Genomic DNA, 16,462 nt, shown 5'->3' with positions numbered 1-16,462 from the left:
CCTCAGAAATGCATGGACGAAAATTCTCCACATTGTTGAAATGAGCGTATGTTCATGATGGAGTACAGGACTGGTTGGAAACATGAAAAGCCGTGGGCAAAGGTAAGGAACACTTAAGCTTGATCACTTGGAGCTGTTGGTTAAAGAGAGAAAACCAGGTTGGTTACGTAAGAATGTCTTTCTCAGACTCCTGGCATTGGGATTGTGTGGAGTATGCGAGACAGACGTGTGTGATGGATGTTTGCCTAAACACGGAGGCTGGTGTATGATCCATGCTGTGGCTGCAACCTGAAGCAGCTGGATGTTACAGATTGTTGTTTGCACAGAAGTGTTTGGATTGAGAGAGCAGTGGGGTTTAGACCGGAGGGAACACTTGATCTTTGATCTGTCAGTTTAAAGGTTAATGTAAAAGAAACAATCATAACTGATGTCTCTTGTATCTCAACATCACATCCATCCAACACCCTGTCTGCACAAGCATGTTCTCCTTTTCAGGGATGATACACCACATTAATGCATCTTCACATCTGACAAACAAATGCAAATAAAGCTGCCAATGCCTCCTCTGTGGATAGCACAAAGCCCAGAGCGGCAAACCTTCAAAAATGTCAAGCATCTCTCTGAGAGTGTCTCAGTGAGGAGGCACACAAGGAGCCAGACAGCCTCTGATTCCTCTCCAATGTCACTCCATGCTCATTCAAGTCCAGCTTCTCAATCTGCTAGTTGTAACAGTCGTGAAATGAATAGCTGCCGTGAAGTGGCCCCTGTAATGCCCACTGTGCCGCTGACGGCTCAGTCAGATATAAACACAACACCAGCTGCTTTCTTGAAGCATAATCAGGACCAGGAGTGAGCCCTGAGTTCATCTAAGGTGAGGAATTGATGGTTTCCTCGAGCATCCTGACTCTGTGGGTCGTAACTCCCTTCATCCATCCCTAAAAATAAGCTCCTCAGCTATAACCGTGACAGGGGAACAATGTAAAAAGAGGCGTGTTTGAGGTTGATGCTTTGTAAATATCCAGGCAGGAAATTGCAGGTGTGTTCAAACCTGGGTGTGGAGACAAATACACTCAACCTCACTCTCCATAACGCACTCCAGCTTGCTCACGGGAGGGAAAGGCAGGGACACTTTATTAGGACCAAATCTTACTAATCTAAGACTTTTAAGATTTACACAGGCTTTCATTTAACCAGACGCAACACAAGGTAAGAGATTTTATTCCACGACAGATTATTTCTCTGATGTCTGCTCATCTTTTTCTTTTATTCTCAATAATCACAATTTACACTTTACATCTTCTGTTAACTTACACTTTTATGACCATACTGCAGGAAATAAAAGATTTATCGCAAGCTTCATGGTATATTTTTTCACCTGTACAAGCCCATTATTAAGGGTAGATGGCATTATTGGGATGTACACAAAGCCTAAACAAATCTCATTGTGTCTAAGTCAATGGACACCACAGCTAAATTGATGTGAAACCAGTCTTTCCTGTCACAGTAATGGACACGCTGCTGGTCCTCAATTCGATCTTTTCATGAACTGTTTGTTTAAGTTTTCCTCAAATATTCAGATGAGTATCAGGCGGCACGGCATATTGTTTTTTTTTTTTTCATGAGCAACAAGGAATTGTTTCCACCACATACGGCTTTAACACCTGAGTACGCAGTATGAATAACAGCGTGTTTTGCACAGAAAGTATCAAACTAGTTCGGCATTATTATTACTTATATTTTGTTATTAACTTAAAAATAGATCAGAGGTCATAAAAGATGTCACAAAATTTGTAACTCATTTTTTCTAATGAAGTATTTTCTGGATTGAAAGAATGCCTATTTACTTAAAACTTTACCAAAAAGTTGCCAAAGCCACCCATTGTGTCAAATGTAATACAAGAAATACATCTTTAGCTAAATGTAGCAATTTTTTTATATGTTGGTTTTAAAAAAGGGTTAATAAAAATCTCAGTTTTTGTTGCTCTTTAAACTTTTTTTGCAGGAACATGTGACATTTTGGACACACGATAATATATTCATGTATTTAATTATACCCCAATTAGCTGAAAGCCAAATACCAAATACTGTTTTTTGCTTTGTGACAAAACACATCATATTTTCATTCAAGGGTGGAACACACAATATACAATTTAACAAAGCTTATAGTAGCACATTTTTATTTGTCTACACAGTCCAGAGCAGATGCTTGAGTTTGCTAGCTTTAGCAATTTTTCCAGCGTGGCTAAATAAAGACTTTGTACTTTTTTGTTTCTTTTCTTCTTTTTTTTTCTTTTTTTTTAATAGCATAATTTCCTGTTGAAAATTAAAAATTGGAGAGATGAGTTCATACGATCCAAATCATCTGACCCTTACTGAATAAACTTAGTCCTTGTGCTGCTACGGCCTCACCTATTGTGGTCTGGATACAAGCTAATGATGGCTAACATTTGCTTAACTTAGCAAACTCAAGCTCGATATTGTTATGTTGTCCTATAACCTTGTCTGTTGGTTAATTTTATGACTCTTACGTAACTGTTATACAAAGTTACTACCATCCTACAATTGTTACTTTGGCCACTACGACCATGATTAGGTTGTTTATTGCTTTAAAGCTAATCATAGTGCTGCACCTTTTGATAGCATTAGATATCTTGAAGTTATTACAGCATGACTAAGCCTTTCATGTTGGCCTTCTCACTCCAAATCAAATTTGACTTTGTAACCTAAACCAAGCCCTTAAATATCATTGAAATCTCAACCCTTTTTTAATATTTGCTTTGTATGTGTCACTGCTTCATTATTAAGATGATTTCTACTTAAATACCAAATCCCTGGTAAGATTAGTATAAAGGGTGTGGTAAACACTCAGGAAGAGTACAGCAGACCTCACTGAGCTGACCTCATCTTACACCTCTCGCTCCATCAATCACTGCCTAGCACAACGTTTTTATACCTGTACCTTGGGCAGAGATTAGATTCTGAGGCGCTGTATGAGCTGTGAATTAAAGCTTGGTTATTTCTCTAGAGAGTAACCTCGGCTGCAGCTCCTCCAGCTATTTGACAATCGATTCATGAGCGCGTGGATCCTGTATTTGTATTCATGATATGTTGGCGGCAGCGTGACATCCCCCCTGAGCTAGTTTCCATATGGTGTGTCACCACTAAGCCTATATTCTTGGCTCGGCATTTGCTGCAGCATTTGCTTATCAGGGCTGTTGTTTCTGATATCTCAGTCAAGAGGCTGTTTAAGCGGCGCTGATTGCAGAACTTCAAGGCTGGTGTGACGCCAAGCTGACACTCATTAGGGGGATTAGAGGTATTTTACTGTCAGAGATGCAATCTTCTGAAAGGGTTCACTTGTCATGTCGGATACATCTGTTTCTAGTGAATTGATAGGAAACTCAAAAGGATGAGGGATGAGGAGGAGGAAGAGGCTTTGAAATAAATGTTTGTATACTGAAGTACTTTGGAGGACTTTGAATTTGATGTTTTTTATAAACTATTTGAAGATCTGAAACATAGGGGATACTTATTATAATTGGACCATGACTCACCGTATTCAGATCACCTTGAAATATTGAAATTCTGAACTCTACCCAGAGCTTTTCACACTTCAGGTTCATCAACTCTGTTTTGATTTTCCACAACCCAAATTGCAATTTTGATGCACTTCAGAAGTGTTGTTATCACATCAGCATTTCAGGGGAATAGAAAGACTAGAAACAAACCAAATACTACCATTTTCTCATTTAGTTACACTTAGTATAAAATTATGCAAACAGTCTGGTGGAAACCAAAAAAAAGCACAAAATGAGAGACTTTAGTTCTATGTAGCCTGAATCGGTTAAAAAAAAAAGAAAAAAAAGAACGAAAATTCTAATTTTTGGGAACTAAGATGTTTATTAAAAAATATATGACAATGACAAAATTAGCAAAAAAAAAATTACTATATCATTTTGTTTATGATATATTCTTTTGTACATCTTTGACACATTGGGCAGATTTAGTAACTATTTTTCATGACAACGATGATCTTTGGAACAATTAGTAGCCATTTGAAGATAGCATATAATTTATTAACTATTTCTATTTGGTTATCAAAATGAATTGTGTTTATATTTTTACAAGTATAGTTTACTGCATTACAAAAAATTTAAATGATGATTTAGGAAAAAAATAAAACATGTTATATACCTGGAGTATCAAACATTTTAACATGCTGCAATTAAAATACATTTTTAAAATGAATTACTCAGTAAATATTCATACTTTAAATGCCTATAATACTTTATTTGAAAAAAAAAAAAGAGTTACAATTTAGATGTTATTCTTACCCTACCTTCTTGAAAATTAGGAATATTTTTCCTGAAAAAAAACAAAAGTGTGTGAATAATTTCATGATAGCAGCCATTTTTAAAACGGCCTGTAGTGGAATGATAACTCTCAAGGGGTTAAAATACATGTAACAGGACATAAACTGTTTATCATGTTGACTAGATAGAGGTCTCTGAAACTTATGTAGCAAATATACATATGGTTATAAAGGGTTAGGCCGATTTAAATCAAGCAAACTTCTTATAAACTTAGAAGTTAATGGTTTCCACTGATATAAATTTGAACTCAAAGTTGAAAAAATCCTTATATTTTAGTATTTTGCTATGCTGCATTCTAATGGCCTTCTTTGTTATACTGGCAAAGGTGGGCGTATCTGAAGCAATATATCAACTTTAAAACCATCTTGAGCCATGTTGAAGTCAACAACTTCGCCAATATTAGCAAACTGATTTAATGTCAAACACATTTTCAAAAACTTTTTTTCTCAAATCCAAACTAACTTGGATGAAATCTACTTTTGGTCTTTCACTGCCTTATAATGAGCCTCAAGGATAAATTTACAGACCTCTTTATGTATGCCATACTACTGTATTACATAGTATGACACAAAATCTTGCCTTTTCATACCCTCTTGTGTCTTTTTTTGTGTGTGTGTTTTTTTCAGTTCAGCAGAACGATGAGTGATGACAGTCAAGACGCTTTCAGAAATGTCCACCAAAGGCCAGGCCTGCAGATATGGACAATCAATGTGAGTCAGCCCTGAGACGAGTAGTCAACTCTTGTTTTTGAGCCAGATTTGACTAAAATAAATGTGTCTGTTGCTGTTCTCTTGTTCAGAACTTGCAGATGGTGTCAGTTCCTGCCCAGGGCTTTGGTAACTTCTTTGAAGGGGACTGTTACATCGTTCTCTATGTGAGTTTAATGCTGCCTTCAGGAAGGTTAAACATAAATGAGTGAAGACATGTGATTAATGCATGATTTGTTCCTATGTTTGGAAGTGTGACTGTGTCTCCTTCTGTGTTTTTTTCCACACCAGATAAGTAAGAACAAGGGCTCAGGCAAGTCATCTGACATCCACTACTGGATTGGAAGAGCCTCCTCCCAGGACGAGCAGGGTGCCGCCGCCATCTTTGTCACCCAGCTGGATGAGTATTTGGGTGGGAGCCCAGTTCAGCACAGAGAGGTGCAGGGCAGCGAGTCGCCGAGGTTCAGGAGCTACTTCAGAAACGGCCTCATGTGAGTAAAAGGAAGAGGCTGTTTTGTCAGATGGAAGAGGGATTCTGTCTAAATGAAGAGAGGGAGTCACACTTGTGCTGTAATCTTCCAGGGACATGGCTTACAAGAATAATCCCCTTGCATGGAATCATTGTGACACAAGTAAAACTTGTTTTGTTGAGGCTTAGCAAAGGAAAACAGAGTATTTTCATGCCTGTTTCTTAAATTTGTTACCTTTCGTTATTTTTCCTCCAACGAAATGTGAAACAGAGGTGAATTTTTAAAAGTCTGCTCTTTTATTGCACCTGAACTTTAGTCTCTGATCTCTCAACAGCTACAAGAAAGGGGGAGTGGCTTCAGGCTTCAACCACGTTGACACAAACGCCTACAATGTGTTGAGATTGCTGCACGTCAAAGGGAGAAAGCATGTCACAGCATCCGAGGTATGCAGCCTGGAATAAGAAAGGGCTTTGATGGGGATTAATTCTCTGCTGGTCCTGCAGGGGTGTTCAAGGAGCTGTGACTGAAGGATTAACAGGGCTGGATGGATTGTTTGTAGCAGAAGGTTTTGGCCAAAATCTGCAATATCTGTTGTTGTTAGAAAGACAAACAAGTATGAGTTACACTAGATTAAAAAATGAAGTTAAAATTATTGTAATGTGACAATCAATTCAGTGCATTAAGCAAATTCAGGAACATGGTATCAAAATAATGAGTAAAATGAAATCAATAAATTTAAGTTAACACAAAGTTTTCTATTTGGTGTGTATGTGTGCAGGTGGAGGTGTCATGGAACAGCTTCAACAATGGAGACATATTCCTGCTGGATATAGGAAAAGCCATTGTGCAGTGGAATGGGCCACAAAGCAACAGGCGAGAGAAGCTCAAGGTGAGTCTTTACCCAGGAGTCACTGGAAAAGAGCAGTGTTACTTTGTGGCATGGAAAAGAAAAAAGGCATACAGTGTGCATTTTATCCACCCAAGTGGGAAGTTGTATTTCACCAACCAGGAAGGCACTTTAGCGTGTGTTTGGGCCCCAAAGAGAGCACCTTAGTGTGCCTTTTTCAACAAAAGGGTCATAAGGGATGGCGACTGCCTCCCCCCTCTATATATTTTTTGCCCTGGCTGGTAAAAGAAAGCTGTGTGTCATTGAATTTCTCCTGATTATTAGCAACCGGTGTTAGCTTAAAGCTAGGGTCTGCAGAAATTTCCATTACTTGTTCTTGAACACATCATTCACATTGGGCTTCTCCTCCAACTGACCACACTAAGTAGCCCAGCACCCACGTGCAGCATCACGTTTCTACTTGAGAAACATTCGAGAGCAGTGCAACTGACTTGGCATGTTAGCATAAGCTAATCTCGGGTATCTGACACATACCTGGTTAGTAGGGCTGAACAATTAAGTGATTTTAAACCGACATCACAATGTAATAGAATGCAATTTTCAAATCGCAAAGGCTGTAATTAGGAAAAATAAAGTTTCATGTACACAGACCTGGAGGGAATATAGTAACTTGTACTTGTTTTCCCTTAATACCAGCAAAAGTCAAAAAGGTGTTTTTTTTTCCTGGCAAAAACAACCCTGTGGGCTACAAAGATCCATCCTGTAGATCGTAGAGCCATACCCCTTGGTCACTTTTTTCTGTATGGTTGTTACTCTTACTGACAACTGGAGGTCAGTAAAATTTTACAGTGTTCCTTTTCCTTTTTAATTAAGAAATGCAAAAAAGACTGGTTTAAATGCTAACAGTATATTTTGTTGGTTAATTGTACTATAAAATGACTTAACACTTGTGTTAAGTGAACAATGCAGAAGATAAACCCCCCCCCCAAATTCCAGAAATTGAGTGCAAGTCGAACCAAGCTTCACCCTCGTTTAGAATAAGCTTTATCTGTTTGACGTTTTGTTTCACTTTGGTTGTGTTTGTCTCCCTCTGTGTTACATCCACTATCTTAGCCAATTGGGATAGCTTCTTTAAATCGTTATCGAAAGGCAATGTCACTTGCCCACTGTGATTGGCTGATGTGACCATGCTTGCTCTCTGCCCAGAAACGTCCCAATACAATCAAAACATCAACATACAGGCAGAGGAGGGGATTGAGGCAGACACAGACACTGTATACACAGTAGTGAATATTGAGCAAGATTATTCTTGTATAAGTTGAAATTTTATTTTTTAGTAAAATCCTTGCAGACCCCACCTTTAAAAGCTAAGGGAGATATGATAATGAGAATAGCTCTATAAGTAAGGCATCTCATTTTGCTCTTCTCTTCAACCATCCTTGTTCCCAGGCAGTGTTACTGGCTCAGGACATCCGGGACCGAGAGAGAGGAGGTCGCGCTCAGATTGGAGTTGTGGAGGGAGCAAATGAGCACGACTCCCCGGAGCTCATGAAGGTGATGACAGCGGTGCTAGGTCAGAGAAGTGGGCCGCTGAGGGGCGCAACTCCTGATGATCAACCTGACAGTGTGCAGAAGAACATGGTCAGACTCTACCAGTGAGTACTTTTGATTCATCTGTGCAGCAACACATCTGAAATATTTGGTTGATTTAAAGCAATACTGTTCTGTTTCCTTTTTTAGTGTTTACGAAAGTAGTGGGAATCTCGTGGTTCAAGAAGTGGCCACACAACCTCTGACACAAGACCTGCTGCACTCTTCTGTAACTGTCCTTCGTCCTATACATAATATTTTGTCACAATAGTGGGTAGACCTAGTCTTATTGCTCTTCTTCTCACTTAAAATCAGGACTGTTACATTTTGGACCACAGAGGCTCCAGTGTGATGGTTTGGAAAGGCAGCCGGGCCTCCCAGGTTGAGCGTCGAGAAGCTCTCAACAGGGCAGTGGTGAGTTTCAAGCCAACAAAATTTCAAGTGAAACTGTAACAACTCGTCAGACTCATACAGATACTGTTCTTCTCTACCAGGGCTACATCAAAGCCAAGAACTACCCCTCCAGCACCAGCGTGGAGGTGATGACAGAGGGTGGAGAATCAGCAATGTTCAAGCACTTGTTCAAGTCCTGGAAAGATAAAGGGCAAACTCAGGGTCTTGGTACCACCCACAGCGTGGGAAAGATAGGTAACCTCTATATAACCTCAGATGAATACACACAGGGATCAGTTTGCTTTAAAAGCTTATGTTTAGATACATAAAAACTCTAAGGCTCTAAGTGCACAGTGCCTAATGAGTTCAAATAACAATGGCACCATAAATACACTGACTTTATGAAATAAAATGGGTCATGTAACCATAGAATTAAGGAGCTTTGTGGTGTCTAAGCACTGTTTCAGCACAATTTTCTTCTTTATTGCTAATATTACGCACTCTGGGTCTCTTAACAGCAAAGGTAGAGCAAGTCAAGTTCGACGTGATGCAGCTCCATGCTCGTCCTGAGTTTGCAGCGAAGCAGCGCATGGTGGATGATGGCTCTGGAGATGTTAAGGTGAAGACTGAAAGAAAGGATAGACTTTTAGTCTTCCTGTGTGTATCAAGAGGAAAAATGTTGAAAGTCTTTATTTTTATTTTTTATACATCAGGTGTGGCGTATCGAGAACTTGGAGCTGGCTGAAGTGAATCCGAGCACATACGGACAGTTTTACGGAGGAGACTGCTATCTGGTGCTGTATTCCTACCAAAGATCCCACCAGCAGCAGTACATACTCTACATGTGGCAGGTCAGTGTCAGGCTTTATGCTCTCATGCTGGTAAATATTTCATTCACAAGTTTGTGAATAAAAATTTCAAGAAGCCTCACTCACTGTCGCATTGTAATGACCTTTATACTTACTTTTTCTGAGCACTACTAGTTGTAAATATTTTATAAGATACTTAGACTGATTAAGAATGAACTGATAAGATTTTAATGGTTAAAGGCCAAGGTTACACAGCAATTTCAGTCGTTGAAACTCTCTGACTTTCATTTTATTGGAACATGAAAAATACCTGAAATCACAGAACGAAATGTGATGTAAAAAAAAAAAAAAAACATCTCAATCTTATTCAGCTTTACATAAATTAAGTTATTTATCCTTTTTTGTTGATATTGTCAATGTTAAACCTGGCTGTACTAGCAAACCTGCTAACCTGCTACCTATTGTAATCTGTGAGTTCAGGTTCCTTTAATTCCTCTGAAAATAAATCAGCTCTGTGTTAATCACTCTCTGCCTTGTTTTAAACCAGGGTCGTCACGCCACCAAAGACGAGATCACAGCTTGCGCCTACCAGGCTGTAAACATTGATAACCAGTACAATGGAGCCCCAGTCCAGGTCAGGGTGGTCATGGGAAAGGAGCCTCGCCACTTCATGGCTATTTTCAAAAGCAAACTCATCATCTTTGAGGTGAGCTACTTTGCAAAGAAGATTATGTTTCTGGTTTACTAAATGCTTTAATTCAAAGGTGAAATTTTACAACACTGCTCCCCTCATAAGCATTTATTGATGTTTAGTTAATCCTTAGATAAACATGAGTGTGACTCATTCATGCAGTAACCTGTTATTGAACATTCTAAATAATACTTAACTTAATGTGAATCCACTGATTTCTTAAATTCAGCAATTTGGTTTTGATTAATGCTTTGAATTTGTGTGTTTATTATCACAATCGACTGCTTCTAAACTATCTAATGAGCCAATGTTGACACAGCACAAAGTGAGCACACAACACGATATCTTTTTCAAATTTAGTCAATGATTAATTAAGACAGGTGCTGATTATTTCATGTAAACACAACAGCAGCCGCAATAACAGTTAAGTAAATACAGTCAGCATGTCTATTGATGAATAGCTAGATAACTGTCATTAGCTAGTTTGTAAAAACAAAAAAGAACCTCAAACTATTTATTCAACAACAAACCCACTCCTACCAAAGCAGAAAAGTGATCAGAGACCCAACCAAGTTTCATATTGTTTCTCTCTTAAATAAAAAAATATATTGTTAAAAAAAAATCTATAAAGTAAACACAATTTGTCACAATAGCAAAGATAAACAGTCAAAGTTACTCCAGCAAAATAGTGTAGCGTATTGCTAAAAACAAATAAGCTAGCTCAACTGCTATACCCATAAAACTAAACAGCGGTCATGCTAGCTCGGTGCTAACTCATACAGTGTTTTACCTTTTTCAGGCTAATGGAATGAGCATTGAGGTCGCAGTGACTAAGTAAAAAAAAAAAAAAACCGTCCTATTCCGATATAAGATATTCAACTAGTAGCATCATAGACACACACATACATCAATCAAATTATTGCTAACTTGTGATTTGGTGGTTATAATGAGTCATATATTCAAGTGAAATTAGCTTAACATTAATAACTTGTCATGAGCTCATCAGAATTATAAAGTGTTAGCAGTGTGCATAATGTCTGAGCTGATAATTCATATTTTCAGTGTAAAAGAAGATTTGTGTAGGTATCACTGATTAAAGAAAACAAATGCTTTATTTTATGTTTGCGTGCTCTGTGTACACCTTCAGGGTGGCACAGGTCGACCAGGTGTGGTCAACCCTTCCCGAGGTGCCAGGTTGTTCCAGGTGAGAGGGACTGATGAGCTGAACACAAAGGCCACTGAAGTACCAGCCAGAGCCTCATCTCTTAACACCGGTGATGTTTTCCTGCTGAAGACTGACCGCGTATGCTATCTGTGGTATGGAAAGGTAAAAAAAAAAGAAAAAAAGGTCTCACACGAAATGAATTTTAGAGGATGCAAATTTTATTTTGCATCATCACACAGTTGCGTGTGTGTTTCATGTCTGATTCTGTGTCTGCAGGGCTGCAGCGGGGACGAGAGGGAGATGGGGAGAGCTATGTCTGATGTGCTGTCCAGGCAGGACAAGCAGGTGGTGATGGAAGGCCAGGAGCCAGCTGAATTCTGGATAGCTCTGGGAGGGAAAGCCCCTTATGCCAGTGACAAGAGGTAAACACAGCTGGCAGCAACATCACACCTTTAAATCTGACAATGTTAGGATGTCACTCTGATCTCAAGAGATGTTTCACTTCAGTTTGGATTATCGTTTGCTCAGTGAGTCTTCAGCAGCCAACACTAACCTCTCATGTCAAGATTTGTCATTTTCAGTCTGTATCATAGTAAATGAAGCAACACGTCATATTAAGAATAACCTTTAAACAAGGATTAGTCTAAAAACTGGTCCAAAAATCCTTTTAATCATATTTTGAGACATTAATAAGCTTAATTTTAAATCTGCATGGATTATTTTTACACCAAGGTCAGTTAAGCGTGCCTAATGTCAGAGTCGCCCTGACACACAAACACATAAACAGAGCAGATTACACAGCTGTGATGACAGCAAGCTCTGTGTTGTTTCAGACTACAGAGAGACGAGCCTGCCTACTGCCCACGGCTGTTTGAATGCTCCAATCAGAGCGGCCAGTTTAGGATGACCGAGGTGGATGACTTCACGCAGAGCGACCTGGACGAGGAGGACGTCATGCTGCTGGACGCATGGGAGGAGGTGAGGGGTTACACTTGGTGTATGGCAAGCCCTTTTAACATTTAATAGCTACATTTGACTCTCTGGAATTAACATTATAGATATCAACAACATAATTGTGACTAGTCAAAATTCAATTTTGACTAGTCAAAAATACAGTTGGAGATATCTATAATTCAGTTTTGACTATCCAGAATTACCGTTAAGGATATCAGTTGACAGTTTTTTAGCAGAAGAAATGGCAATTGCGGTCATCGACAAGATATTTAGAAAATGCCATGAAAAAGAACAAATTTATAATAGGGGACTTTGTGGGGAACAAAAGCTACGTTCACTAGAGAGTTGTGCAAGAAATCTACGACGTATTGAACCTTTTTACAGATATCTGCAACATCAATTCGCCTAGTCGAAACTCTGTCTCAAGATATCTGTAATTACATTTTGACTAGTCAAAATAAAAGTTTAAGATATCTCGAATTCAAGATATCTCTAACCACAATTAATTTAAAGATATCTGTAACTTGATTTTAGATATCTGCTACTAAATTATGACTATCCATAAATCTAGTTGCAGATATCTACAATTTCATTCTGACTAGGCATAATCCCTGTTCAAGATATCTATAACGGCATTTTGATTAGTCAAAATGTAATTAAAGATATCTATAAATGCTATTATAGATATCTTTAATGGAAGGGGGTTGAAGATACCTTGATTTGGAATTGTGACTAGCCAGAATGAAATTGTAGATATCTGCAACTAGATTTATGGATAGTCATAATTTAGTTGCAGATATCCACATCTCACATTGTGGCTTTCCATAACTGAATTTAAGATATCTGTAATGAGAAACCCCACACACATGAATGGGGAAAGGGGCGTGATTTGTCCTAGGAGGAATTAAGTTGTTGATATCTGAAATTACAATTGTGGACAGGAATAATGTCATCTTGGATATCTGAAATGTTCAATTTGACTAGGAGGAATTGAATTGCGGATATCTGTATTACATATCCAGACTAGCTATTAAATGTTAAAAGGGCTTGCCATACTCTGTGGTTAATAGCAGAAAATCAGCCTCTAGTTGTATGAGTAATTTTCAGATCATGATCTTCAGGTATTAATTTCTTGATTCTCATATGAAAAACTGTGAAAAACAATATAAATCAATCAAGAAAATGTGCAAAAACTGTAACACCTCAGAATGTTTTAAGCTAATGCTGCTGCTAGTTTGCGCCACGTCAGCACAGACGTTCTTTCAGACATGCTGAAAGAACAGAAACTGTTTGCCAATTCAGCTCAGTCTTTGTAGCCTATGCAGACCACTCAGGCTACGGGCTACACTGAACTAAGATCTGCTTTACTGAAGACTTTCCCACCCTATCATACACCGACAAGTAGCTAGCAGGGTAACTAGCTAAGATAGCTAGCATCATGCCACATAACCACCAAATTAGTTTTAAAGGCATCTGTCTTTTTAACATTTGTATTGCACCCTATGCCACTGAGCTGAAAGAAATACTGATACTTACTAGTTGTTACTTGAGACATTTTTTTGAAGAAAGAACCACATGATGCAAAATGAGAAAAGTTTGGGAAAAAGCCAACCTGTCCCTTTCCAGCCTCTGGAAAAAGGAAACTTGTTGGGTTTTTTTTTTTTTTTTTGCTTTCTTTCAAGCAGGAAACAAACTTTAGGTGCACCTTAATCATCCCAATCCTAACCCTGGACACATAAACCTAACCCTAACCACCCTAACCCAACCCTTACCCTACAAAGTTTGATATTTCCAAATTTAATATCATAATTATAAGAAAAGAAAAAACATGAACCACTTAAAGATTAGGTTTTGTATTTCTTTTTATCCTCTTCTCAAAATTCCCTCAGATATTCCTGTGGGTTGGAATATCCGCCAACCAGTATGAGACCAAGGAGGCGTGGAACAGCGCGCAGGACTACCTGAGGACTCATCCAGCAGGCCGTGACCTTGACACACCCATCATTTTTATCAAACAGGGATACGAACCTCTGACCTTCACTGGCTGGTTCAACGCATGGGACCCACATAAGTGGAGCGTGAGTTTGTTAAACCTTTTTGATCACATGTAGAAGTAGTAGAGCATTGTAAACCAATAGTGTGATTTTATGACTGTGAATTGAGACAAATTTCACATGGGATCTCATTGTTTTACTGATCATTCAGACATGAGAGCATACATATAAATATGGATGAATATCACGAGTAAGTGTTGAAAACTATCCAGTATGGTGACTGATTTTCACTCCTGACTAACTTGATCTTTTGAACAGGGAGGAAACTCCTATGAGGAGATGAAAAAAAAACTGAGCACTGCAGAATCAATCTCACAGATAACTATAGTAAGTGATTAACTCGCACCAATCCTAACACTCAATGACTAGATCTACTAACATAACAAATGGCCCTGAAAATGTCTGAGACATTTCTCTATAAAAGTGTAACAATGTGTGATGTGTCTGCAGGATCTGAACAACACTAACCTTGATAAGAGTCCTTCTGGGATGAGTGGGGGTGGTTACAGGGCACCAGGGGGCCCAATGAGCTCCCCTCCAATGTACAGGTTCCATGGAGGAGATCTGTCCCCCAGACCCTCCACTCCCACCAGCCCATCAGCTTTCAGACCATTTGGCTCAGTGTCTCCCTCTACTGGAGGCTCTGGGATGTACTTTAAGCCTGAGCTCCTCATCAACAAGTCTCCCAGTGAGCTGCCGCAGGGAGTGGACCCCAGCCAGAAAGAGGTGGGTGCAATGTGATGGATCTGCTGCAAGTGACAACAAACACAGAAACTATTGTGTGCTTGGTGTTTATAAAGTGTGGATGCTGCAGGCAGAGATGGAAAAGTGATGACTGGCTTTTAATTGGAAGCTTATAGAGTTCAGATGAAAGTAGACAAGATCTTAATTTCAGCCAGTTTTATAAGGCCACTGTAAAATCTAACTTAGAATCATAACAGGACACACAGATAGACTTCTTTCCCACAAAATTGTCAAAAAGATCTGGAGTAATGAAACAGAATATTTCTGACTATATTGCTTGTTTTCTTGTTTATATCTCATATTTTTTTCTGTATTTTTATTGTTGTTGTTACAGGGAGCTTTAGACTGGAGTCACATCCTATCTATATCACAACAAACTAATAAAGGAAGTGCATGCTCAATTTTTTAACTTATAATGTCAGAATGATATTAAAACAGGCAAGAAATTACCAAGCTAAGACAAAAAAAAGCCTGCAAACAATTGCAAAATAAGAAAAAACAACCGCACACCAATAAAAATATGCCAAAGACATACAGACTTTACAAATAACTCCATCATTACTTCAGACAACTTCAAGACATACAAAGTGCCAGAGATACTCAGATCATCAAAAGGCGAACAACAAAAAACAACTTCAAAGAGAAACATCAGACACCATGTTTTTCATTCTCTTTCTAGTTGTAGTTGTAGAATTTGTGTTGTTTTTCTTTCTGTTTCTTGTATATTTGTTTTTCTCTATTTTGTGGTGTCTGATGTAGAGCATCTTTGGCAAACAGGGGTGGAATTGCTTTTTAATATTCCCGTGGGAATGCAAACAAACACAAAATAACTATAAAAAGATTTTAAAACACAAAGAGATGAAAAAATACAAATAGAAATCAATAAAAACGCACAAAAAGTTTAAAAGTTTAAAGCTTCTACTACTATACTTCAAAAAATGCAATGTACCAGAGATGCTCAGAACAATAGATATTGATACAGAGTTGATCTGACAACAAAGGAACACGAAGCATCAACAAATACAGGATAGATAAACATAACTACTTCAAAGGAAAGCATCAAACACCGTTTTTTGTTTCTTTGTTGTTGTTTTCATCTTTTTGTAGATGCTTTGGATCCTTTGACAGCTGTTTTTACAGTTGTTTTATTGATTTTTGTAGTGTTTTCTGTAGAGTGTCTTATGCAAAGAGGGGTGGAGTCCCTCTTGAAATGCCTGCTTGAGGGCCCCATTGTTGTATAATCTTTCCATGACTTCAAGAATGACTGATTCAGTGGGAGGTGCCAAACGTGTGGTAATAATTATGTTTGTGTAGTATCTCAGAGTGAACAGCAGAGGCCATCCTAACTGTTTTCTGCCACCCTCTGTGTGCTGATTGCAGGACTTCCTGTCTGATGTGGATTTTCAGAACCTGCTCGGTACGACTCACTCCGACTTCCACCGCCTGCCAAAGTGGCGGCAGAACGACTTGAAGAAAAAAGCTGGGTTATTCTGAGAAACACCGTCTGCTGGATTACACAGCCTTTGATAGACCTGACAGTAAAACATGCTGTTGTTCTTTATTTCTTCATTTTACTGGATCATTTTATCAGTTTCTTTTACTTTCTATCAACTTATTCACACAACAACCAAGTTCGAGTAATCAACCAAGTTAAGATGTTAAGAC

The 16,462-nt window shown here is 38.6% G+C and overlaps 1 protein-coding gene across 1 annotated transcript; it reads left to right on the top strand.

Moving 5' to 3' along the window:
- vill (villin-like) lies at positions 1-16,460 on the top strand. Its single transcript, XM_074693329.1, has 20 exons — positions 1-102; positions 5,000-5,083; positions 5,173-5,247; positions 5,372-5,571; positions 5,885-5,993; positions 6,329-6,439; positions 7,847-8,052; positions 8,138-8,216; positions 8,303-8,401; positions 8,482-8,635; positions 8,899-8,999; positions 9,094-9,231; positions 9,737-9,895; positions 11,028-11,207; positions 11,322-11,467; positions 11,879-12,023; positions 13,889-14,077; positions 14,312-14,380; positions 14,504-14,779; positions 16,178-16,460. Exons 1-20 carry the CDS (start codon positions 49-51, stop codon positions 16,289-16,291), a joined length of 2,688 nt encoding a protein of 895 aa, XP_074549430.1. The 5' UTR covers positions 1-48; the 3' UTR covers positions 16,292-16,460.
- The last annotated feature ends 2 nt before the right edge of the window (positions 16,461-16,462 follow it).

This window comes from Halichoeres trimaculatus, unplaced genomic scaffold (assembly GCF_033239565.1).
Source record: "Halichoeres trimaculatus isolate MK-OKI-2021-1 unplaced genomic scaffold, fHalTri1.1 fHalTri1_scaffold_18, whole genome shotgun sequence".
Taxonomy (NCBI): domain Eukaryota; kingdom Metazoa; phylum Chordata; class Actinopteri; order Labriformes; family Labridae; genus Halichoeres; species Halichoeres trimaculatus.
The sequence above is the reverse complement of the archived record's forward strand: the minus strand, read 5'-3'. Positions and strand labels throughout refer to the sequence as shown.